The sequence below is a fragment of the Canis lupus genome, chromosome 12, assembly GCF_011100685.1.
Source record: "Canis lupus familiaris isolate Mischka breed German Shepherd chromosome 12, alternate assembly UU_Cfam_GSD_1.0, whole genome shotgun sequence".
In the NCBI taxonomy this organism is placed as follows: Eukaryota; Metazoa; Chordata; class Mammalia; order Carnivora; family Canidae; genus Canis; species Canis lupus.
The window spans coordinates 5,227,788-5,252,761 of NC_049233.1; the positions used below are offsets into that span (position 1 = coordinate 5,227,788).

At 40.4% G+C, this 24,974-nt stretch overlaps 1 protein-coding gene across 6 annotated transcripts in view; it reads right to left on the reverse strand.

Annotated features, from left to right (window-relative positions):
• Positions 1–15,216: 15,216 nt before the first annotated feature.
• The window catches only part of SLC26A8 (solute carrier family 26 member 8), an 84,097-nt gene continuing 74,339 nt past the window's right edge, over positions 15,217–24,974 (reverse strand). For 5 of the 6 annotated variants that reach the window (XM_038553856.1, XM_038553855.1, XM_038553854.1 and 2 more), the window contains 4 exons: positions 24,405–24,773; positions 21,183–21,237; positions 20,905–21,089; positions 15,217–16,200 (listed from right to left, as the gene is read on the reverse strand). In XM_038553856.1, coding sequence (XP_038409784.1) covers positions 15,772–16,200; positions 20,905–21,089; positions 21,183–21,237; positions 24,405–24,773 — 1,038 coding nt within the window. In that variant the 3' untranslated portion in view covers positions 15,217–15,771. The remainder of the gene's footprint in view (positions 16,201–20,904; positions 21,090–21,182; positions 21,238–24,404; positions 24,774–24,974) is intronic. The other variant, XM_038553857.1, reaches the window with a different exon arrangement.

A 24,974-nucleotide genomic window follows, 5' to 3' on the forward strand; every position in this document is an offset into this window, starting at 1 on the left:
CTATGTCAAGCTCCCTGCATGGAGCCTGCTTCTCCCTGTCTGTGTCTGTGTCTTTCTCTTTCTGTGTCTCTCATGAATATATAAATAAAAATTTTTTTTCTAAAAATAAATAAAGGTTTTCTTTCTTTTTTTAAAAAAAGATTTTATTTATTTATTTGAGAAAAAGTGCTCACAAGCTGCTTGGAGGGGTAAAAAGAGAGGGAGAAGCAGACTCCCCACTGAGCAGCAAGCTTGATGCAGGCCTTGATTCCAGGACTCTGGACTTATGACCTGAGCTGAAGGCAGACTGAGTCACCCAAGTGCCCCTATTTTGTCAATCTTCATTTATTTATTATTTTTTAAGATTTTGTTTATTTATTCATGAGAAACACAGAGAGAGGCAGAGACACAGGCAGAGGGAGAGGCAGGCTCACATGGGGAGTCTGATGTAGGACTTGATCCCAGGACTTCAGGATCATGACCTGAGCCAAAGGCAGAGGCTCAACCTCTGAGGCACCCAGGGGCCCTGTCAATCTTCATTTTTTTTTTTAAGATTTATTTATTTTTTAAATCTTTTTACTTTATTTTATTTTTTTATTCCTAAGAGAGAGAGAGAGAGAGAGAGAGAGAGGCAGAGACACAGGCAGAGGGAGAAGCAGGCTCCATGCAGGGAGCCTGAGGTGGGATTCGATCCCAGGTCTCCAGGATCCTGCCCTGGACTGAAGGTGGCATTAAACCTCTGAGCCACTGGGGCTGCCCCTCAATCTTCATTTAAAAGCAAGTATTAGGGATCCCTGGGTGGCGTAGCAGTTTAGCGCCTGCCTTTGGCCCAGGGCGCGGTCCTGGAGACCCGGGATCGAATCCCATGTCAGGCTCCTGGGGCATGGAGCCTGCTTCTCCCTCTGCCTATGTCTCTGCCTCTCTTTCTCTCTCTGTGTGACTATCATAAATAAATAAAAAATTTTAAAAAATTCAGATAATTAAAATAAAATAAAAGCAAGTATTCTTCTTCTTTTTTTTTGTAATTCATGAGAGACACACAGAGAGAAGCAGAGACACAGGGAGGGAGAAGCAGGCCCCATGCAGGAAGCCTGATGCGGGACTCGATCCCAGGACTCCAGGATCACGCCCTGGGTCGAAGCCAGGTGCTAAACCGCTGAGCCATTCAGGGATCCCCAGCAAGTATTATTCTTATAATGAAAAACTTTACTAACAAATCTGTATCATGAGCTCAAAAAAGTCTCCATCTGCAAATTTATAAAATAACACAAATTAAAGCATAAGGCTCCTTTGACTATGTTAAATCTAATATTCAGAGCATTGGGTATATTTAGACTTTGTCTCCGTTTGGGGGAAAATTAGCCCTAGACTAAATGCTGCTCTGGTCTCACCTAACAAAGCATAAATAAGTCATACTTAAAGTGATCAAAATGTTTCCAAGTCATTTAACCACATCCCAGAACAAAGGTCAAGAATATTTATAGGAATATAATTATATTTCAGGCCCCAAAAGATAAAATTTACAATATCTAACATAATTGGTCTACTATCTAATAAAATTTAATGTATATACAAAGAGTCAGAAAAAAATGACCCTTAATGAGAAGGAAAATCAGCCAATTGAAACTGACCTAAAAAGTACCTTGATAGAATCAATAGAAAAGAACACACACACACACACACACACACACACAAAATAGAAAAGAACACAAAAACTATTACTATATTCTGTATGTTTTTTTTATATTCTGTATGTTTAAGACACTAGAAGAAATAATAATATGTTAAGTAGAGATGTAGAAGATATAAAAAGACCAACACTGAACTTCTAGAAATGAAAACAACAATGTCTGATATGGAAAAATCTACTGTATGGGATTACCAGCTGAGTAGACATTACAGAAGAAAAAAATATCTATGAATCTGAAGATATAACCAGAAGCCATCCAAAATGAAACACAGGAAAAAAAAAATGAAACAGAGAGAAAGCATAAAGAAAATAAATAGAGGGCAGCCCCGGTGGCTCAGCAGTTTAGCACCGCCTTCAGCTCAGGGTGTGATCCTGAAGACCTGGAGTCGAGTCCCATGACGGGTTCCCTGCATGGAGCCTGCTTCTTTCTCTGCCTGTGTCTCTGCCTCTCTCTCTCCCTCTGTGTCTCTCGTGAATAAATAAATAAAAATTTTTAAAAGAAAATAAATAGAAAAGGGGAAAACCAAAACCCCAGTGTATCAGTTTGCTACAGGATGACTTCAAGTGGACTAATAACATGTTAGAGGAGTTCCTGAAGAGGAAGGTAAAGAGATAGTAAATATTTGAAGAAGAATGGCCAAAATTTTTATAAATTTGATGAAAACTAGAACCCAAAGGATTCCTAAAGCTCAATGAACCGCAAGCGGAAGAAACATAAAGACTTACTTAAAAATAAAATCTTAGAAAAAGAGAACTATTCCAAAGCACATTATAACAAATTGCTTAAAACCAGCAATAAGGAACAGTCTTTTTTTTTTTTTTTTTTTTTTAAGATTTATTTATTTATTTATTCAGAGAGAGCGAGAGAGAGGCAGAGACATAGGCAGAGGGAAAAGCAGGCTCCATGCAGGAAGCCCGACGAGGGCTCAATCCCCCATCTCCAGGATCACACCCCGGGCTTCAGGCGGCGCTAAACCGCTGCGCCAAACCCCACCGGGGCTGCCCTAAGGAACAAATTCTTAATAAAACTAAGCAAAAATAAAAATTCTGGTACTTCTTCTTTTTTTAAAAAAAATATTTTATTTATTTATTCATGAGAGGCACACACAGAAAGAGAGGCAGAGACACAAACAGGCTCCATGTAGGGAGCCTGACATGGGACTCGATCTCGGGTCTCTAGGATCAGGCCCTAGGCTGAAGGCGGTGCTAAACCGCAAAGCCACCCGGGCTGCCCAGTTCTGGTACTTCTTAAAAACAAACAAATGAACGAACAAATCTTAAAAGCAATGGGAGATAAAAGACACATTACATATAGGGGAACAGGAAAAAGATGATAGAGGATTTCTCTTTAGAAAAACGATGCAAGCCAGAAGAGAGTGGAATAGACTCTTTAGAATACTTAAACTGTTTTTTTTTTAATTTTTTTTTATTTATTATGATAGTCACAGAGAGAGAGAGAGAGAGAGAGAGAGAATGAGGCAGAGACACAGGCAGAGGAAGAAGCAGGCTCCATGCACCGGGAGCCCGACGTGGGATTCGATCCCGCGTGTCCAGGATCGCGCCCTGGGCCAAAGGCAGGCGCCAAACCGCTGCGCCACCCAGGGATCCCAAGAATACTTAAACTGTTAAGCCTAGATTCTACTTAGTGAAAATATCTTTCAAAAACAAAGATGAGGGGACACCTGGGTGGCTCAGTGGTTAAGCATCTGGCTTCAGCTAGGGGCGTGATCCTAGAGTCCCAGGACTGAGTCCTGTATTGGGCTCCCTGGCAGAAGCCTGCTTCTCTCTCTGCCTATGTCTCTGCCTCTCTCTCTGTGTCTCTCGTGAATAAATAAAATCTTTAAAAAGCAAAACAAAAAACAAAGATGAGGGTGCTCAGTCAGTTAAGCGTCTGCCTTCAGCTCAGGTCATGATGCTGGGGTCCTGGGATGGAGCCCCAAGTCAGGCTCCTTCTTTAGTGGAGAGTCTGCTTCTCCCTCTCCCTCTGTCCCTCCCCTTGCTCCCTCTCTCTCTCTCTTGCTCATTCTCTCTCTTTCTCAAATAAATAAAATCTTATAAAAAACTTGGAAAACAAAGATGAAATATGGACTTTTTCAGATATAAAAAATTCTGAAAAAAAAAATCTGAAAGACCGACACTTCAAGAAATGTTCAAGGAACTCCTTCAGGCAAAAGGAGAACAATTCCAGGTGGAAATATGAATCTACACCTAGGAATGAAAAGCAATAGAAATGTAATATGGGTAAATAGCAAAAAATTTTTCTTATTATTCAAATCTTCTTAAAGATAAGTGATTATTTAAAGTAAAAATAATAGCAATATGTTTGGGGGCTTCTAACATACATGGAAGTAAAATGTATGACAACAATAGTATGAAGGCTGGAAGGGAAGACGTGGAAGTATACGGTTGTAAGGTTCTTACGGAAGAAGTCACACAATATTACTTGAAGGTAGACTATGATAAGTTAAATATGTATACTATAAACCCTACAGCAACTTCTAAATCAACCCAACAAAGAGTTGTAGCTAACAACCCAACAAAAAGGATAAAAGTGAATCACTGAAAATATTCACCTAATCCAGAAGAAAGCAAAAAAAGGGAAAAGTGGAACAAAGAACAAATTATACAAATAAAAACAAATAGCATGATGATAGGCTCAAACCTAATTATATCAATAATCACATTAAATGCAAATAGTGGGGCAGCCCCGGTGGCTCAGCAGTTTAGTGCCGCCTTCAGCCCAGGGCCTGATCCTGGAGACTGGGGATCGAGTCCATGTCGGGCATGGAGCCTGCTTCTCCCTCTGCCTGTGTCTCTGCCTCTCTCTTTCTGTGTTTCTCATGAATAAATAAATAAATAAATAAATAAATAAATAAATAAATAATCTATAAAAAAATAAATGCAAATAGTCTAAATCCCAAATAAAGATGAGATTTTCAGAGAGAAAAAAAAAAGACCAAATTACATACCACCTACAAGAAACCCACTTTAAATTTAAAGATACAAGTATGTTAAAAATGAAAGCACAGAGAAAAGATTTACCATGGTAACACTATTCTAAAGAAAGCTGTAATGGCAATAATAATATTAGACAAAGTAAAACTCAGAGCAAAAATATCACCAGGCACAAAGAGTGATGTTGAATAAGGAATGAATGGGTCCATTCATCAAGAACACATAGCAAAGGTTAAGATATCTGGAAACTAACACACTTCTAAATAATCCAGAATCAAAGGAGAAATCAAGAGTGAAATCATAAAATATTTTGAATTGAATAAAAAAACAACATATTAAAATTTGTGGAATGTTGCTAAAGCAGTAGATAAAAATTTATAGCATTATAAACCAGTATTAAAGAGAAGAAAGGTCTCAGGTCAATAACCTCAGCTTCCACATTAAGAATCTAATAAAAAAGGGCAAATGAGGGCAGCCCGGATGGTTCAGCGGTTTAGCGCTGCCGTCAGCCCAGGGTGTGATCCTGGAGACCCTGGATCGAGTCCCACGTCAGGATCCCTGCAGGGAACCTGCTTCTCCCTCTGCCTGTGTCTCTGCCTGCCTCTCTCTCTCTCTCTCTCTCTCTCTCTCTCTCTGTGTGTGTGTGTTTCTCATGAACAAATAAAATCTTTTTAAAAAAAAGGGCAAATGAAACCCACAACAAGCAAAGCAAAAAAAAAAAAAAAAAAAAAAAAAAAAAAAAAAAAGATCGGAGTAGAAATCAATGAAATAAAAAACAGAAAAACCATAGAGCAAATCAATAAAACTAAAAGATACATGAATATAAAATAAGCATATGAAAGAATTTTCAACATGATTGGTCATTAGAGAAAGGCAAATTAAAAACACACACAGTGAGAATTACTAGCTATTAGAAAGTATTAAATTAAAAAAACTGAACATGGGACACCTAGGTGGCTCAGCAGTTGGGTGTCTGCTTTTGGCTAAGGGCATGATCCCAGAATCTCAGGTTCGAGTCCCACATTGGGCTCCCTGCATGGAGCCATGGAGCCTGCTTCTCCCTCTGCCTGTGACTCTGCCTTTCTCTCTTTCTCTCTTTCTCTCTCTCTCTCTCTCATGAATCAATCAATCTTTATTATTTTTTTAAAAAACATTTTTAAAAGATTTTATTTATTTATTCATAATAATAAATTATGAGCCCGATGTGGGACTCGATCCTGGGTCTCCAGGATCAGGCCCTGGGCTGAAGGCGGCGCTAAATCGCTGAGCTACCCGGGCTGCCCATAAATAAATCTTTAAAAAAATGAAATAGTTCAAACATTTCAGAAAATTCTTAAAATGTTGATCACACACTCAGCCATTCTGTTCCTAAGGGAAGTGAAATATGTTCATCCAAAGACTTTTGCATTATTGCTTATAGCAACTTTATAATAGCCCCCAACTGGAAACAACTCATGTCCATAAGCAGATGAATGGATAAACAGATCGTGAGATAGTTATACGGGGATCCCTGGGTGGCGCAGCGGTTTGGCGCCTGCCTTTGGCCCAGGGCGCGATCCTGGAGACCCGGGATCGAATCCCACGTCGGGCTCCCGGTGCATGGAGCCTGCTTCTCCCTCTGCCTGTGTCTCTGCCTCTCTCTCTCTCTCTGTGTGACTATCATAAAAAAAAAAAAAAAAAAAAAAAGGAATGAATTAAAAAAAAAAAAGGAATGAATTCTTGGTACATGAAGCAGCATGCATGAATCTTAAAGTAATTATGCTGAGTGAAAGAAGCCAGTTCCCCCGCCTTGCCAGAGACAGCACATACTGTATCATTCCATTTATGTAAAAGTCCAGAAAATAACCAATGTATCGTAATAGCAAGCAGATCAGTGGTTGTCTGGGAGTGGGAACTTAGTTGGGTAGGGCCAGGAGCATGGACTTATCAATGGGTACGAGGAAACTTTTGGGGGTGACTGATATGCTCATCTCAATTGTGGTGATGGTTTCATGAGTGTATACATAGGTCAAAATATCAAATTGGGCACTTAAAATATGTGTCATTTATTGTATGTCAGTTATGATTCAATAAAGCTGTTTAAAATAAAAACTAACCTGAAATCTGGAACAAAAAAAATCAATTAATCAATCAAACAAAACAAAAAATAAATAAATAAATAAATAAATAAATAAATAAATAAATAATCAATCAAACAAATTCAAAAACCCTCCTTTGGCTCAGTATTAATATTAAGAATCTCCAAGATACAAATAAAATTTTTTAGAAAGATTATTTATTTATTTATTTATTTATTTATTTATTTATTTATTTATTCTTGAGAGACACAGAGAGAGAGAGAGGTAGAGACACAGGCAGAGGGAGGAGCAGGCTCCATGCAGGAAGTCCGATGTGGGACTCGATCCCGGGACTCCAGGATCACGCCCTGGGCCGAAGGCAGGCGCTAAATCACTGAGCCACCCAGGCGTCCCTACATATAAAATCTTAAAAAAAAAAAAAAAAAAAAAAAAGATTTACTTATTCTATTTTACAGAGAGTGAGAGAGAATGTGAGAGGGAGGAGGGGCAAAGGGAGAGGGACAGAAAGAATCCTCAAGCAGGCTCCCTGCTGAGCATGCAGCTTGACAGGCGGCTGGATCCCAGGACCCTGAGATCATGACCTGAGCCAAAATCTAGAGCTGGCTGCCCAACTGACTGAACCATCCAGATACCCCTTTTCTCTATTAATTTTTTTTTAATTTTTATTTATTTATGATAGTGAGAGAGAGAGAGAGAGGCAGAGACACAGGCAGAGGGAGAAGCAGGCTCCATGCAGGGAGCCCGACGTGGGATTCGATCCCGGGTCTCCAGGATCGCGCCCTGGGCCAAAGGCAGGCGCCAAACCACTGCGCCACCCAGGGATCCCTCTATTAATTTTTTTAAAGATTTTATTTATTTATTCATAAGGGAGAGAGAGAGAGAGAGAGAGAGAGAGGGAAAAGCAGGCTCCATGCATGGAGCCTGATGTGGGACTCCATCCCAGGACTCCAGGATCACACCCTGGGCAGAAGGCAGGCGGTAAACCACTGAGCCATCCAGGGATCCCCTATTAATTTTTTTTTTTAAGATTTTACTTATTTATTCCTGAGAGACACAGAGAGAGAGAGGCAGAGACACAGGCAGAGGGAGAAGCAGGCTCCACGCAGGGAGCCCGATGTAAGACTCGATCCCAGAACTCCGGGATCACGCCGTGAGCCAAAGGCAGACGCTCAACCACTGAGCCACCCAGGCATCCCTTCTCTATTAATTTTTAATTATACCTCTTTTGCACTATTATTTTAATAGTTTCCCTGGACATAATAATATGCATCTTTAACTTATTATAATCTACCTTAAATTAGTTCTTTGCTACTTTGTGAATAGTTTACCTCCATTTACTATCTTGTCTTTTGTATTTTTGTAGTCATATAACATACTTTTATGCATCATAAACTGCACATGATAGTTATTATTATTGCTTTAAACAATTACAAGCTATATTCTTTTATACGTATCCATATATTTAGTCCTTCCAATGCTCTTCATTCCTTTTTTATAGTTCTGAGCTTCCCCCTGCAGTAATTTTCATTCATCCTAAAGCACATTCTCTCTCTCTCTCTTTTAAGATCTGATTTTTAAGTAATCTCTACATGCAACAGTGGGTTTAGAACTCGTGACCCTGAGATCAAGAGTTGCAAGCTCTACCAACTGAGCCAGTCAGGTGCCCCAGCCTGAAGAACTTTCTCTAAGACTTCTTGTAGAGTGAACCTGTAGGTAATGAATTCTGTCAGTTTCTTTGTCTAATAAAATCTTTATTTCATCTTCATTTTCAGAGGATATTTTCACTGGGTACAGAATTTTAGGTCTGCAGATTTTTCATTTCTTTCAGAACTTAAAAGATGTTACTCTTTGGTCTTCTGGCTCCCCATAGGTTTTGTTAAAAAGTCAGCAGTAGGGGATCCCTGGGTGGCTCAGCTGTTTAGCGCCACCTTCAGCCCAGGGTGTGATCCTGGATTCCTGGGATCGAGCCTGGCATCAGGGATCGCGTCGGGCTCCCTGCATGGAGCCTGCTTCTCCCTCTGCCTGTGTCTCTGCCTCTCTCTCTGTTTCTCATGAGTAAATAATTAAAATCTTTAAAAAAATAAAGTCATCAGTAAGTGTTGTTATTGTTCTTCTGCAAGTATGTGCCTTTTTTTCTAACTGCTTTTAAGACTTTATCTTTGGTTTTCAGCAATTTGACTATGATATACCTGTGCTTGGTTTTCTTTTTATTTTGCTTAGGGTTTGATAAACTTCTTGAATCTTTGAGTTTGCTATCTTTCATGTTTTGGCAAATTCTCAGTCATTATATCTTCAAATATTATTTCCCCCATTCTCTTCTTTCTTGGACTCCAAAAACACATACATTAGGTCATTTGATTATGTGTTACATGTCTTGAATGCTCTCTCTTGTTTTTACCTCGTTTTTCTTTATGTACTTCATCCTGAATATCTTATGTTCATTGTCTTTGAGTGATATAGTCCTATCTTGTGCTGTGTCCAGTCTGTTGTTAAGCATGTCCAACGAATGTTCATTTTCCAGTCTTAGAATGTCCATTTGATTCTTTTTCTGTCAATTATAATTCTCTTTTGAAATTACTCATTTTTTCATTCATTTTGTCCATATTTTACACCATTTTCTTAAATATAATAGTTATTTTGAAGTCTTTTACTGCTAACTATGACACCTGGGTCATCTGTGGGATTGCTTCTATTGTATACTTTCTTTCTTTCTTTCTTTCTTTCTTTCTTTCTTTCTTTCTTTCTTTCTTTCTTTCTTTCTTTTTCTTTCTTCCTTCCTCCCTCCCTCCCTCCCTCTCTCTCTCTTTCTTCTTTCTTTCTTTCTTTCTTTCTTTCTTTCTTTCTTTCTTTCTTTCTTTCTTTCTTTCTTCTTTCTTTCTCTTTCTTTCTAGTATGTTCTATGCCCAGCATAGAGCCTAATGCAGGGCTTGAACTTATAAGCCTGAGATCAAGACCTGAGCTGAGATCAATAGTCAGATACTTAACTGACTGAGTTACTTAGGTATCTCTATACTTTTTTCCCCTTAATTGTCAGACATTTTCCCTACTTCTTCAAATTCCTTGTGGTTTTTAAAAACTATATGCTGGAAGTTGTGTAAAAAAAAGACTGAAGTCAATGTTATTTCTTCCCACATACGATACATACTTATTAGGCAAAAAAGTGAGAGACTGATCATCCTAATTGTATCAGAAACTGAGCTGTGTTGTGGCTTTACTTAGACTCAGCCCACCTCTGACTTCAAATGTCTCAAGGGCAAGATCTTTTGTATGCTTATTAAAGTCGCCTTCCTTTAGTAGACTTTGTCTCAAGTTCTTTTCCAATTAGTTCAAATTGAGGTTTGAACAAGGTCCACATATTCCATCCTTAAGACTCTGAAATTATATATTTTCCATTCTTCTTTTTGTTTTTCAATTTATTTGTTGAAAAAACTGGCTCAATTGCCCTGTTGAGTTTTTTGGATTCCACTGATTGACTCTACTTTGTATCATTTAACATATTCCTCTGCCCCCTATATTTCCTATAATCTGGTAGTTAGATCTGCAGTATTGATAAGATTCAGGTTTAATATTTTTGGCAAGATTATTTCATAGGTTATACTGTGTACTTCTTTTATCACATAGTTCTTATATATTCTTTTTTCAAAAAAAACCCTTATTTTAAAAATATATATATTTATTTATGAAGGGGGAGGGGTAGAAAGAGGGGGGACAAGCAGACTCCGTGCTGTGTATTGAGCCCATCTCGGGGCGCAGTCCCACAACCCATGAGATTATGACCTGAGCCAAAACCAAGAGTCAGAGGCCTAGCTGACTGAGCCACCCACGTGGCCCTCAAAGAAAAATTTTAATTGAAGTATAGTTGCCAGTTCCTACATATTCTTAATGCCCAGCTCAAATGTCATCTCTTCTCAATAGTTTTATTTGATCTGTATTCTTTTTTTTTTTTTTTTTTTTAATTTATTTATGATAGTCACAGAGAGAGAGAGACACAGGCAGAGACACAAGCAGGCTCCATGCACCGGGAGCCTGATGTGGGATTCGATCCCGAGTCTCCAGGATCGCGCCCCCGGCCAAAGGCAGGCGCCAAACCGCTGCGCCACCCAGGGATCCCTGATCTGTATTCTTTTTAACCCCTCCTGTCATCTCTATTTCCATACTACTTTACCTCTCATCATCATCTTTTCATTTAGGAGTTCATGACACTCCCTCCCACAATGACTGTTTGTAGTTTGGGAGCTCCTTGAGGCAGAAATCATACTTTATTCATTCTTTTATCCTCATGCCATGGTGTTTCATCTATTTGGGTAGTTATAACAAAGTACCACAAACTGCCAGCTTATAAACAACATAAATTTTTCTTCTAGTTCTGGAGGCTGGGAGGTCCAAGATCAGAGTGCTGGCAGATTTGGTGTCTGGTGAGAACCCACTTCCTGATTCATAGATGGCCCTCTTCTTGTTGTGGAAGGGAGATGGTGGTGGAAAGTAAGAGGGAATCTCTCTGAGGCCTCTTTTTATTTATTTATTTATTTATTTATTTATTTATTTATTTATTTTTAATTTTTCTTTAAAGAATTATTTATTTATGATAGACATAGAGAGAGAGAGAGAGGGATCCCTGGGTGGCACAGCGGTTTGGCGCCTGCCTTTGGCCCAGGGCACGATCCTGGAGACCCCGGATCGAATCCCACATCGGGCTCCCTGCATGGAGCCTGCTTCTCCCTCTGCCTATGTCTCTGCCTCTCTCTCTCTCTGTGACTATCATGAATAAATAAATAAAATCTTTAAAAAAAAAAAAAAGATTTGTTTAAAAAAAAAAAAAGAGAGAGAGAGAGAGAGGCAGAGACACAGGAGGAGGGAGAAGCAGGCTCCATGCAAGGAGCCCAATGTGGGACTCGATCCCAGGACTCCAGGATCGCGCCCTGGGCCAAAGGCAGGCGCTAAACCGCTGAGCCACCCAGGGATCCCCTGAGGCCTCTTTTTATAAGGACACTAATCCTATTAACAATTATTAGGGTGATCTAATCACCTCCCAATGGCCCCACCCTCTACTACCACTACCTTGGGGGTTAAGATTTAAACGTATGGGAATGCCTGGGTGGCTCAGTGGTTGGGCGTCTGCCTTCTGCTCGGGGCGTGGTCCTGGGATCAAGTCCCCCACTGGGCTCCCGGAGGGGAGCCTGGTTCTTCCTCTGCTTATGTCTCTGCCTGTCTCTCATGAATAAATAAATGAAATCTTTAAAAAAAAAAAAGATTTAAACATATGATTTTGGAGGATACATTCAGACCATAACATTCTGCTTCCGCCCCCAAAATTCATGTCCTTCTCATGTCATCAACTCAAAGGTCTAAGTCCAAAGTCTCATCTAAATATCATCTAAGTCAGATATGGGTGAGACTTCCTGTACAATTCATTGGGCTTTGTGATATTTATTTTTTTTTAAGTCTTTTTTTTTTAATTTTTTTTTCATTTATTTATGATAGTCACACAGAGAGAGAGAGAGAGGCAGAGACATAGGCAGAGGGAGAAGCAGGCTCCATGCACCGGGAGCCTGACGTGGGATTCGATCCCGGGTCTCCAGGATTGCGCCCTGGGCGAAAGGCAGGCGCTAAACCTCTGCGCCACCCAGGGATCCCGGGCTTTGTGATATTTAACTAGACACAGCTATCTAGTTTCTTTTGACCGGTTTCTTTTCCAGATTTACCTTTCTTCTTTTTTTTAAGGTTTTATTTTTAATTTTTTTTTTTTTTTTTTAGATTTTATTTATTCATGATAGACAGAGAGAGAGAGAGAGGCAGAGACACAGGCAGAGGGAGAAGCAGGCTCCATGCAGGGAGCCTGATGTGGGACTCCATCCCGGCTCTCTGGGATCACGCCCTGGGCTGAAGGCCGCGCTAAATTGTTGAGCCACCCGGGCTACCCCAGACTTACCTTTCTGTAGGTCTAGTGATTCCAGTTAGTTTTTCACATTTAAAAATCACACCTCATGCTTAAAAAAAATTGAATCCCATTTGTGTTGGGGCTCCCTGCTCAGCAGGCAGTCTGCTTAAAAAAAGGGTGAGGGCGCACCTGAGTGGCCCAGTTAGTGTCAACCTTCAGTTCAGGTCATGATCTTGGGTTCCTGGGATTGAGTTCCATGTCAGGCTCCCTCCTCAATAGGTAGTCTGTTTAAAAAAATAAAAATCATACCCCACTCCATATTTTTTTTTAAATTTTTATTTATTTATGATAGTCACAGAGAGAGAGAGAGAGAGGCAGAGACACAGGCAGAGGGAGAAGCAGGCTCCATGCACCGGGAGCCCGATCCCACTCCATATTTAATGTAACTGTTTTGAGGTATTTTTTTTTCAGTAATGGAGAAAAATTTGTGCTAAGGCACACTTTCAGATCCAGTCTGCACTAGCTTTTCAGTCTTTAGCCTTTTTCTCTAGTCTCTCACTGAAGATAAAAGCTGCAATGATGACCAGGCTAGGAAAAGCAAGCTAAGAAAACAAACCATAGTAATTTATAAGGTTTGAAATGTCTTAGAATTTCAGGTGATTTGCATTTTGGAAAAAGACTCAACCTTTGAATTGTTGAGTTTACATTTTCTTTAATGCTGCACTATTTATAATCAATTAACCATTTTTATCTTACTACTTTGGGAAAGGCTGGATGTTAAAGATAGATGGTAATCCAAGCACCTAGTTAGGTCTTTCTGAGGTCATGCACCAAAGCCAAGATTTGGCTATGTTGCAGTTGCAGCAGAAAGAGAGTCTAACTCTACCACTTGCTGCCCAAGTGCCAGAAGCCATTGATTTCATGTTTAAAGACCTTCCTCTGATGGAAATGTGACAATACAAGGCAGCTGGTGTGAGAGTTCAGCAGCCCACAGAAACTAGGCTCTCCATGTATTTTCTAGTCTCCTGTTTTGTGTGAAATATTTTCTTGGTCTTGACAAATTTCTGGCCTGTCACTGCCTTGACAATTCATTCTGAGTTTGACCCAGTTTCTGGTTAAGTCTTTGGTGCCATAGCAATTACCATTAGGCTTCATCAGGCTGTGTTCCTGAATGCCTAGCTTTTGTATTTACCCATGGTCACCACCCTTGGTCCCCCATTTGGCTCTGCCCTCCTAGTAGTCATTGGAGCTTGGTTTAGTTTAACTCCTACTCATTCTTCAGGTGCCAGGTCATAGGTCATTGCCATAAGGAGGACTTCCTTGACACCCAGGATAGGTTCAGACCTTCCTGATGTATGCCCTCAGATTTTCCTGTATTTTACCTTCAAGGTACTTATCACAATTTATAATTCTGTCATCTATTCTGTTCATTTTGTATCTTCAGCACCTGGGACAGTACCTGGCGTATGGTAATAGTTCAATAATGTATTGAGCAAACATGAACAGATGAAGCTTGTGATGTGGGTTCCCACCTCTTTTAGGGTACAGTTATGTTTTTTTTTTTAAAGATTGTATTTATTCATCCATGAGAGACACAGAGAGAGACAGGCAGAGACACAGGCAGAGGGAGAAGCAGGTTCCCTGAAGGGGCCTAATGAAGGACTCAATCCTGGATCCCAGTATCACAACCTGTGCCACCCAGGTGTCCCTAGGGTACAGTTGTTTATGACCTTGAGCTAGTTACAAAACTTATCTGAATTGCAGTGTATGCATTTAAAGTAGGGCTAATATTGTTCTATCTACCCCCCAGTTTGAGGTGTACATGGAGCAGATGCTTAGTAGATGTATGTAGAATGAGTGATTGCACATGTCATCTCTGTGATAGGAGACACCTATATATATATATTTTTTTTAAGATTTTATTTATTTAGTCATAGACACAGAGAGAGAGAGGCAGAGACACAGGCAGAGGGAGAAGCAGGCTCCACACAGGGAGCCCGATGTGGGACTCGATCCCGGGTCTCCAGGATCACACCCCAGGCTGCAGGCGGCGCCAAACCGCTGCGCCACCGGGGCTGCCAGAGACACCTATATTTTAACAAGAATTTCACCAACATATGAGAGAAATTTAGTACCCAAACAAGAGGAATCGTATTTATTTATTTATTTATTTTTAGGAATCTTGTTTATTGAGTGGAAAATAAAATTCAGGATTACATGTATCTTTGCCCAGGGGCTCATATTTCTCTTTTGCTTACAGCTTAATACTAGAATTTTTAAATAGGAAAGTGGGATTTTTTTTCTATGGATTTGGACCAAACTAGTAATGACGGACTTTTTCAGTTTCTAAGAGGTTATGTCTGTCACAGACATTAAGTTTGGTCCACTAAGAATAAAGATTCTAGACTGCTTGCATGTTAAAAACTTGTAAGAAAGCAGCAGTGGTGAATGTGAATATGAATACCAAAGAGAGCTGTATAGAGCTAACATTCTCATCAATTGGTACAGCTGACTGGTCTTCTGAAACAGTGGTAGGGTAAGATCCTGACCTTGGAGTGATGGCAAAAGTGTTTTCAGCCTAACAATTCCTTTTACTACAAGCCTCATAGGCTGGTCTAGCTTAACCTACTTTTTTCCCCTATTTCTACCATCAGCACAGTGAAGATACCTTGCATATAAAATACAAATGCTATCTGGGTTTTCCTTTTCTTGCTCATCTCTTCTTCACCATGTCCACCCACTTCTGGAATTTCTCCCACCCAACATTTCCTTAGGAATACAGAATACAGAGAAGGGAAAAGATGCAGGAGGGGTCCAAATATAACAAGAGTTATATATTTTATTTGAACCTCATCTCTTTGGAGAAAGGGAAACAGAGATGAGAGGAGTAAGTTAGAGATGGTTGGACAGTATCCTCAGAAGTATGGGGAGTGCAAAGAAGAAAATCTTTCACTAGAATATCTGCTGAAGGTGAAATAAGGTAAGCCTAGGTAGGGAATTCAGAGATAATTCTTAGTATTTAGCGTTGTGATCTGGGAGTAAGATCCCAGTGCTGAACCCAGCAGGTAGAGGAGTCCCAAAACAAGGATTGCTAGTATGTAACTAGTCTAGGTCTTCTGACCAAGTGAAGCCATTGGGAAGGGAAGGAGGATTTGCCAAGGGAATCTTACTCCTTATTCCCAGTTCATTTCCTAAGTGTTATTGCCCTTGGGTGAATATGAATTCAGACCCTGATGCCTCCTCTCCAATGACTGTGTCCTAGGCCGAGCCTGACTTGGGGAGCCAGGAGGCATAGACTGATACAGAGGCCAGTACTGCTGCCGAGGAAAAGTCTGAGCCCTTGGTCTGGGCATGGACTCAGACTCAGGCTCCATCTCCAATCTAGGCCCTAGCTCTGGTTCAGGCTCTAGCTCTAGCTCTGACTCAGGCTCCATCTCATGATCCAGGTCTAGCTCTAGATCTAGCCCAGTTTCTTGTTCTGACTCCAGTGTGGGCTCCAGCTCCAGGTCTAGCTCCAAGTCCTCCTCTGTTATTGGTCTCTGCATCATGGTGTAATCTGGATTTATGTTTTTGGAGACTTCTAGAAGACCGCTGCTCATTTTATGTTTTGACTCTTCATTCTAAAATACACACAATTAGATGGGTTAAAATTTCCAATTAAATTTAACTTTTGAACAGTCAAGGACTCTCAGAATACAATAGGACTTAAGATATAAGAAATCATATGTTCCTGGTAAAGTTGAAACTATTTCTGGCTTATATCTGCTTTTCATCTTTGTACCCTCCTGTTCCTTGTTTACTCACTATTCCTCAGGCTCTATCAATCCATAACTTGTGATTTCTTTGGCTTTTCTAGCTAGCCTGGATTTTATGGTCAATCATTAAAACTGCAGTGGTCTTGGCAGCATCCTGAAACAACCTGTCTTCTTGATCTTACTTGTCTTCCCAACCCCCAGTGTAATTTTGGTAGGACACAGAAAGCCCTTTGTGACCTAGCCTGTTGCCATCTTCTTTAGCTTTATCCACATCTGTAGTCCCCACCCTTTGCTCCAGCCTTAAAGTTAACCAAAGATGTCAGACTTTGCTTACCTTTGCTCATGCTGCTCCCTGTCCCTGGCTTGTCCTTCTCCATCTTGTCCATATACACTTATTCATATTCCAAATTCAGATCAAAGATGACCAACCAGGATCATAGCTTCCTTTGTGTTCCAACTATACCTCACTCACACCTCTATCATAGTGCCAACAATATATTACCTCATTTATTTACACACTTATTTCCCCTATTAGTCTTAAGCTCCTTGAGGTAGTGCCTGCCTTTAGATATCCCCAGTACCAGACATTGAGTATGTCACATAGCAGATGCACCACATAGCAGATGCCCCCCATAGCAAGCCCCACAGTAAAGCTTGGTGAATCAGCTTTACAGCAGCATTCCACAGAATTCACAACTTTCACCTCTCCTGAAACAAGTTTTTCTCTTCCACCATACGACATTCTTTTGCTTTCCCTCCTTCCTTTCTGGTTGCTTCTTTCTGGTCTATTTGTTGTCTCCTCTACTTCTTTTGGACTTCTAAATGTTGGCAAGACCCAGGCCTCAATTCTGGGAACTTCTCTTCTGCACCTATACTCCTTCCATAGGCAATTTTATTTAGTCTCATAATTTTCATCATCATCTATGTGCCAGTGATTTTTTTGGCTATAATCCTTCCCCTTATCTGCTCGCACATATACCCATTTTCATTCTGACATCTCCACTTGGATGTTTAACAGGCATCTTGAATTTAATACATCCAAAGTAGAACTTTTTCCTCTCTTCAGTCCCCTAGCTTAAATGCCAGAAAAGTTTTTTGACATATTCAATATCCAGTCTTAATATAAGTCCTAATAAGAATGTTAGTAAACCAGAAAAGTACTTTTTAAAAACAGAGTAAATATAATGTCTATCTTAACCCAACTGTTAACCATTATCCTTAATAGAGATACACAAGAAGTTTTTCTCATGAAATTCGGGAGTAAGACAAGACAGCGCACAATAACTGAAATTGTTCTGGGAGATCTAGCTAATGCCATAATATATGATACTGAAATAAGAATTTTGACAACTGGAAAATAAGGTATTTATATTATTTCTAGAAAATAGTTTTCTAGTTAGAAAACACAAGAGAATTAACAATGAAACCTCTTAGATCTAATAAAAGGACTCACAAATTTGGCCAAATAATACACATCAATAGGTTTCCTATGGGCTAGCAATTGCCAGGTAGAAAATATAATGAAAAAGAATGTTCATCTTAAAAAGCAATAAAAGTATAAAACAAAGTATGAAGTATTTAGGATTTGTCTATATAAATAAAACCACAAAACCTTACTATGAATGCAACATTTAAACAGACTAAATAAATGTAAAGACAGCCCATGTTCCCATATAGGAAGAACAAATATTGTAAGGATATCGATTGTCAAATTATTTTATATTTTTAATGCAGCTCTAATGAGAATTCCAATGGGATTCTTTTTTGGGGGAGGTGGGGTCCTGACAAAAGATTTAAAAGTTTGGAAGAGGATGATCCCTGGGTGGCTCAGCAGTTTAGTGCCTGCCTTCAGCCCAAGGCCTGATCCTGGAGTCCCAGGATTGAGTCCCATATCGGGCTCCCTGCATGGGGCGTGCCTCTCCCTCTGCCTGTGTCTCTGCCTCTCTCTCTGTCTCTCATGAATAAATAAATAAAATCTTAAAAAAAAAAATAAATGAGTTAGCTCAGAATGGTTAGCTGTACAGATGAAAAATAAAGATTACTCTTTAACACCATATACTGAAATACATTCTAACTAAAGAGTATAATATATAAACACTTAAAAACATAAAAATCTAGAAGAAAATATAAATGATTAATTTACTTCCTGAGAATGACATTCTAAACAAAAGGCAAATGGAAAATAAGAAAAGGCTAATATAGGAAAGACAATGTAATATGTAAAGCAAATCTGCCAAGTATATCATCATTATAAATAAAATAGAGAAAATTCCACTTATAGTAAAGGCAGACTACATAATTCAGACCTCCTACTGAGTACAGCCACAAGAGCTGGGTAAAATATTTTAAGACTTCTGCTTGAACACACTATAAAGCTAACAAGATCATGAAGATCTACCAGGCCAAGATTTGGAAAAGGTGAAAATCTATAGAGGTGAGTCTGGCATTTGGGACCACTTTTGTGAAGGTATTTGATGATCTTGAAGTGACACATATATGCAGAACAGTGCTTTTGACAGCTTTTAGACCTTAAGGGTTGCCAAAATTGCATTCCAGGGCCTGCCAAGGGGGAGCCTGTGGCATGCCTTCCCACAGACTGTGGCTGGACTGTGGGTCATCTGGATGGCCTAGAACACCTCAAGTCATAAAATCAGGTCAGTTATTTTTGGATTCCTAGTGCCTCTAGGTACTTGACAAAACAATAAATTTTTTTCCAGAAGAAAAATATCATCCTGGGCTTCAAATTATTTTTATAAACATTTTCTAAATACAATGTCTGGCACACACCCAAAGATTACCAGGCATGTTAGACTTTGATAGTGAAAGATGGACATTGAATCTCTAAGATAGTAGTTCTCAAAGTGTGGGTTCTACAGCAGTAGTATCAGCATTACTCAGTACTTGCTAGCCATGCAAATTCTCAGGCCCTACTCCAACCCTACTGAATCAGAAATTCAGGAGATATGGGGCACAGAGGGGCCCAGTAGTCTGTTTTAAAAGCATATTTTGGTGATTCTGATGCGTACTAAAGTTTGAGAACGACAGGAAATCACCAAGCATAAGCAGGAGGACCTCTGGTCAGAAAAGTTGTTAAGAGAATTATTGCTCTAGGTAGGGATGAACCTGAGAAACTGAGGATTCATCCAACTGAAAGGTTTTGTGTTTCTATGATCTTACAGAGAGGAGTGGAGTATAGAGCAAAATAGAAAGAATATGTCCATTCAGGAAAAAGTTCTGGATAAAAAGAGGCACATAACCTGTGAGAATTCTCAGTAAACCAGGGAAATCCATTACTTTAAAAAGAAAAAGAAAGTGGGGGTGCCTGGCTGACACACTCTGTGGAGGATGTGACTCTTGATATTAAGGTTGTGAGTTTAAATCCCACATTGGCATAGAGTTTACTTAAAAGAACAAGAAAGAAAAAGGCCATGTTTTACAAGCTTGGATAGCTTTTACTTTTTAAAGTGTTCAGAAAGACTTATTACTCTGGTAATACTTCTCTTGTCATAGAAAATTCAAACATTATTAAAATGAATTAAGTCAAAGTGTCAGGGGTTTAATAGAAACATTTTCTAGTCATTAGATAATATTTGGTGTCCATCTGTATTTTAATTTCCTTTGCTTTGTGATAAAACAAGGGGATATCTTTAACCTTTATAGACACTGATTTTTTTTTTTAAAGATTTTATTTATTCATGATAGAGAGAGAGAGAAGCAGGCTCCATGCTATGCTGGGAACCCAACACGGGACTCAATCCTGGGACTCCAGGATTGTGCCCTGGGCCAAAGGCAGGCGCTAAACCACCGAGTCACCCAGGGATCCCCTAGACACTGATTTAAAAACATTGAAATAGGGCAGCCCAGGTGGCTCAGTGGTTTGGTGCCACCTTCAGCCCAGGGCGTGATCCTGGAGACCCAGAATCAAGTCCCACATCAGGCTCCCTGCACGGATGGAGCCTGCTTCTCCCTCTGCCTGTGTCTCTGCCTCTCTCTCTGTCTCTGTGTCTCTCATGAATAAATAAATAAAATCTTAAAAAAAAAAGACACTGAAGTAGGCCCAAAGTCTTTATTTAGTGTTAATAAATGGTTGAAAGTTCTGGCTTTGGTCAGGTTGAGTAAATCTTATATTACTCCCGATGGAGATAAGAGACAGAGTGTTAGATTGGCAAGTCTTTACCTCTGCTAGTTCATCAGTTCTATTATTCATGCCAAGGGTGGTGTAGGGATGGATTCTAAAGGTATAGCTAGGGGAGATATTTAAAATATTCAGTAATTGGGATGGCACTGGCGCCAACCAAGCTTGCTGTAAAAGGATCCTTGAGACCTCTGCTGGGTTGGGTAACACTCTCTTCAGTTGGGAAAGGGTCCTGAATGGGGTCCAGATACCATGACAGTATGGGGAACATGGGACTCAGTTCTACTGCTATTTACCCTCTGCTAAGGGAGCACTCCAACATCCCAAAGTCTGGCACAGACATACTCAAAAACCTTTTCTGGACATTCTCATCTCTAGTTAATCAGATATCTCCCCCTGCTCACCCCCCACCATGATGCTTCACATCATCCAACCTTGTCTGTTTCTGAGAAGGTTTCCTGTATCACTGTCTCAGATTCGTCCATGCTTAACTCGGATGACTCTGGAAACTTCCTTGACAAGGCAAACAGCACAGCGTCGTGGAGGGTGAGGAACAGCTGGGCCTTGGTGATGCCAGCGTCAAAGAAATCATTCCTCTCAAATGCCCTGACCACAGAAGCTACAAACCAAACCCAGAACATACACAGGGTCAGACAACTGGGGAGAGCACACAGGGTGCAAACAGCACTCTCATAGGGTAAAGGATACTCACAATGACACCCTGAAATGAGTACCAAAATGTTGGCATTTTGGAAAGCATTGCACATCTGTGAGGAGAGAGTAAACCAGTATTAGTGATCTTCACACTCACTAGGAAAGATCCTTCTAATTATCTAAGTTTTAATACCCCTTTGGTCATTTACTTGTCTGGAGTATATGTACCTCTGTATTCCAATTTAGCTCTATAAACTTTTGATGAGTGGATTTCCATATGCCAGGAAATATCTCAAGTGCTGGGAATACAAAAAAGAATCAGATGTTCTCATGGAGGGTGGGGAGTGATATGGAGTGTTGCCCATGGTCTCAGGTGGGAAACAGTTCATGTAAAGAGATAATGCTCCTGAAGATAGCACTCAGAGAGAGACAGGTACAGATGTGATGGGAACACACTGGGTAGCCCTCAAGAACAGCCATATCATGGTATTATTGCTTAGTGTATGCATATGACCTCCTTCTCTCTGGAGTTCACTGAACAGAGGAGGAAAAACAAAACAAAACAGAACATGGCCCAGAGAAGGTCAAATGACATAGTAGAGGATGGAATCCAGGAATCCTGAGACTCATTTGAGTCTCTGCTCTGCAAAATTGCAGAACTGCTCTGCAAAATTGCATTTGACTTTAGTGAAACATCAGGTATTTATTAGTATCAGGTTACTAAATATCAGATACTGATTTCAAGTTTACTTCAGCCAATATATGTGCTCTAGAGCAATAACTCTTAAAGTTCGTATTAACCTTAATACTCTTGTATTGATTGGACTCCAACCCTGAGCACTGTTAAAATATCAAAAGACACACAAAAACAGACTCTACTTCTTTCTCTACCAAGAAGAAACAAGAAAACCATTCTTGATCATACAGTAAATCATAAAGTCATTTCATAAAGAGACACTGTGGACATACTCTAAATGACAAACAACATGATTGACATTCTATGAATTAGGGAGAAGCTTAAATTGAGTGATTGTCTCTCATAAGAATGACTGCTGGTGGGCATCTGGGGGGCTCAGTCAGTTAAGTATCCGACTCTTGATTTCAGCTCAGGTCATGATCTCAGTTTCGATCTTGTGCCCTGCATTGGGCTCCAAGCTCAGCAGGGAGTCTGCTTGAGATTCTTTCTCTCCCTCTGCCTCTGCTTCTCCCTCTTGCTCTCTCTCTTTCAAATAAATAAATACATCTTTTTTTTTTTTAAAGAATGACTTCTGGGATTTTTCTTGGCAAATTTAAATTTTCAATGATGAAGTAAACAAAAAATAATGATTTCCTCCTATAAGGCAGTAAAGAATGATTATAGAAGGAATGAAGAAACCTGTATCTTTAAGGTGAGAAAGTATACCATGAATTTCCAAAGGCTGTCAAGTAAAGTGTCTACATTGCCTTCATGTTGGGGCTGGAGCTGAAAGTCATCAATGTAGGCCAGGTGTAGATCGGTTATGCCAAGGACTAGAACATACGGTGCCTCCGCAAAAAAGGCAGGGAAGAGGGAAGAGAGAGGAGAGGACAGGATGGCACTAGTGTACTTCAGAGCAGAGAGAAGAGTGGTATAAAGCCGAACGCTTTGAGTTCCCATGCTGGACAGGCCACTTATTAGCTGTGAGCCTAGAACTCTTCAGATGAAATATGGCTTGCCTCTCAGGATATTGGGAGAATTAAATGAGAGAGTGTATATGAATGTGTCCAACACGGTCTGGCATGTAGCAGGCATTTGATAATGTAAGTTTAATGAAATCTAAAGTGGTAACTAGTGTACAAGAGTGGGAGAAGAGAACACAGCCCAGCAGTGCAAACTGATGGAAAAGCCCCCAAATTAAGACATAATCAAGTATAATGGAATCTCAAAATGGGATAGAGAAAAAAGATGTCGTAGGTTGAAGAGCCTTTAACATTAACCTCTTTCAAACCTCTTAATTTTTAGATGAGGAAATGAAGACCCAGTACAATTTACAAAACCATCTTGGGTCAGATGGATGGCCAACAGTAGCAAAGCCAGGACAGTGCACACATCCACAGACTGCCAAGCAGAGTTCTTTCTGCTATGAGAAGTTTCCTGTTGCCTCAGACCAAACAGGAGCTGGACTCACTTAAAAGAGAATCATATTTCTTTAGGAGTAAGGTTTGATAAGATAGGATCAGAGGATAAAAGAAGGAAAATCAAGCAAAAGAGTAGATCTCAAAAAAAAAAAAAAAAAAAAGATGGATGCATCCAGATCTGGGGAGTGAGTGTTCAGGCTATTTAAACCTGAGCCAGGGATCCCTGGGTGGCGCAGCGGTTTGGTGCCTGCCTTTGGCCCAGGGCGCGATCCTGGAGACCCAGGATCGAATCCTACGTCCGGCTCCCGGTACATGGAGCCTGCTTCTCCCTCTGCCTGTGTCTCTGCCTCTCTCTCTCTCTCTCTCTGTGACTATCATAAATAAAAAAAATAAAAAATAAAATAAAATAAACCTGAGCCATCATCAACAGGAACAAGAGTGAGACAGAGAGCTGTAAAGGGAGATAAGCTGGCTGAAAAGTGGATATTGTAGTTACAAGGCATTAACAATAAAGCCAATATGGTTAGTTGTGCATCTAAACTGTCTGTCCACACTGTGTAAGAATGAGAGGAATTAAAACTGAGAAACCAGAGAGTAGGAGAGAAGCCAGGCCTTAGGGACACAGCTATGAAAGGAACAGTTGTCCCTGCCCTTTTTATCCAAAGATGCAGGCAGTGAGGAGGGATCTGGGGAGATCCTACAGGGCCTGGACTAGGAAGCCCCAGGCTTGCAGTGTCATCTTACCACATGTCCTCACCTCTCAGTGCATTTTGCAATGTCTACCTCAGAGCAGCTGCATAGTGGAGGTTTCTTGGCATGTTTTTTTCTGTAGTATTCAGACCTGTTCCTTGAAAAGATCTGCAGCAAACTCCTAGGATATACTGGGAGTTGCTGGGTGTGTGGCACAGATTGCTGCCTCCATGGTATTAAAATGTCCCGCTTTCGAGTTTCTGAGAAATAATCTGCCATGCTTAGAGAACTAACCCCAGTTCAATAAATCAGGGTGGTTTGTTTCCTTTTCACTCTGGTTGACCTTAAACTGTCTTTAGTAGCCAAATTTCTGGTGGCCCCAGAGTCACACAGCAGCTGATTAGTGGCTGACAGGACTCAATCAGGATCGGGGCAGGCGGGGGCACAGGTAGGAGGGCATCAGAGCCCTTGTGAAAGCCTCCTCGGTACTTACTTGTCTTAACGACACCGAAGCCCGTGAATCCACAAAATGTACCATGGAGAAATCCAGGATAATGGTGTGGATGCTGGGTAGAGAGCTGTCTGAGTGGGGAAGGAATGATCTCCTCCTCTCCTGGTTTTCAGCAGTGCCAGGCAGTGGCATCGAGTTGTTTCTAGAGGGGTTATTAGAAAGCCAAGCTTTGTCCATGTCCTCGTAGTTTTGACCGTGATTTCTGTGAGGCATTGAAGATATGGTGTATGGTCCTTGGTCATCGGAAATGGACTGGCTCATGTTCATGCTCTCAAAACGTGAGCAGCGGATCAGGTTAATGGAGGAAGAGTCATGGTCCCGTCTACTTTCAAATCTGTCCGTGTAGACAATCTGGGACAAAAAAGTAAGGGGAGGACCATGAGGAGGCTCAGAGGAGGGCTACAGGTACTTGCAACTATGCCATTTCTGTCTACGGATTCATCTCCCTCCCTTGCAGGAAAGCTCCCATGGACTAGTGCTTGGATGTTGCTTGGATAACTCACTGTCCCTTTGAGGTCATGACTGAAGCCACATTCACTAGCATCTTCATTC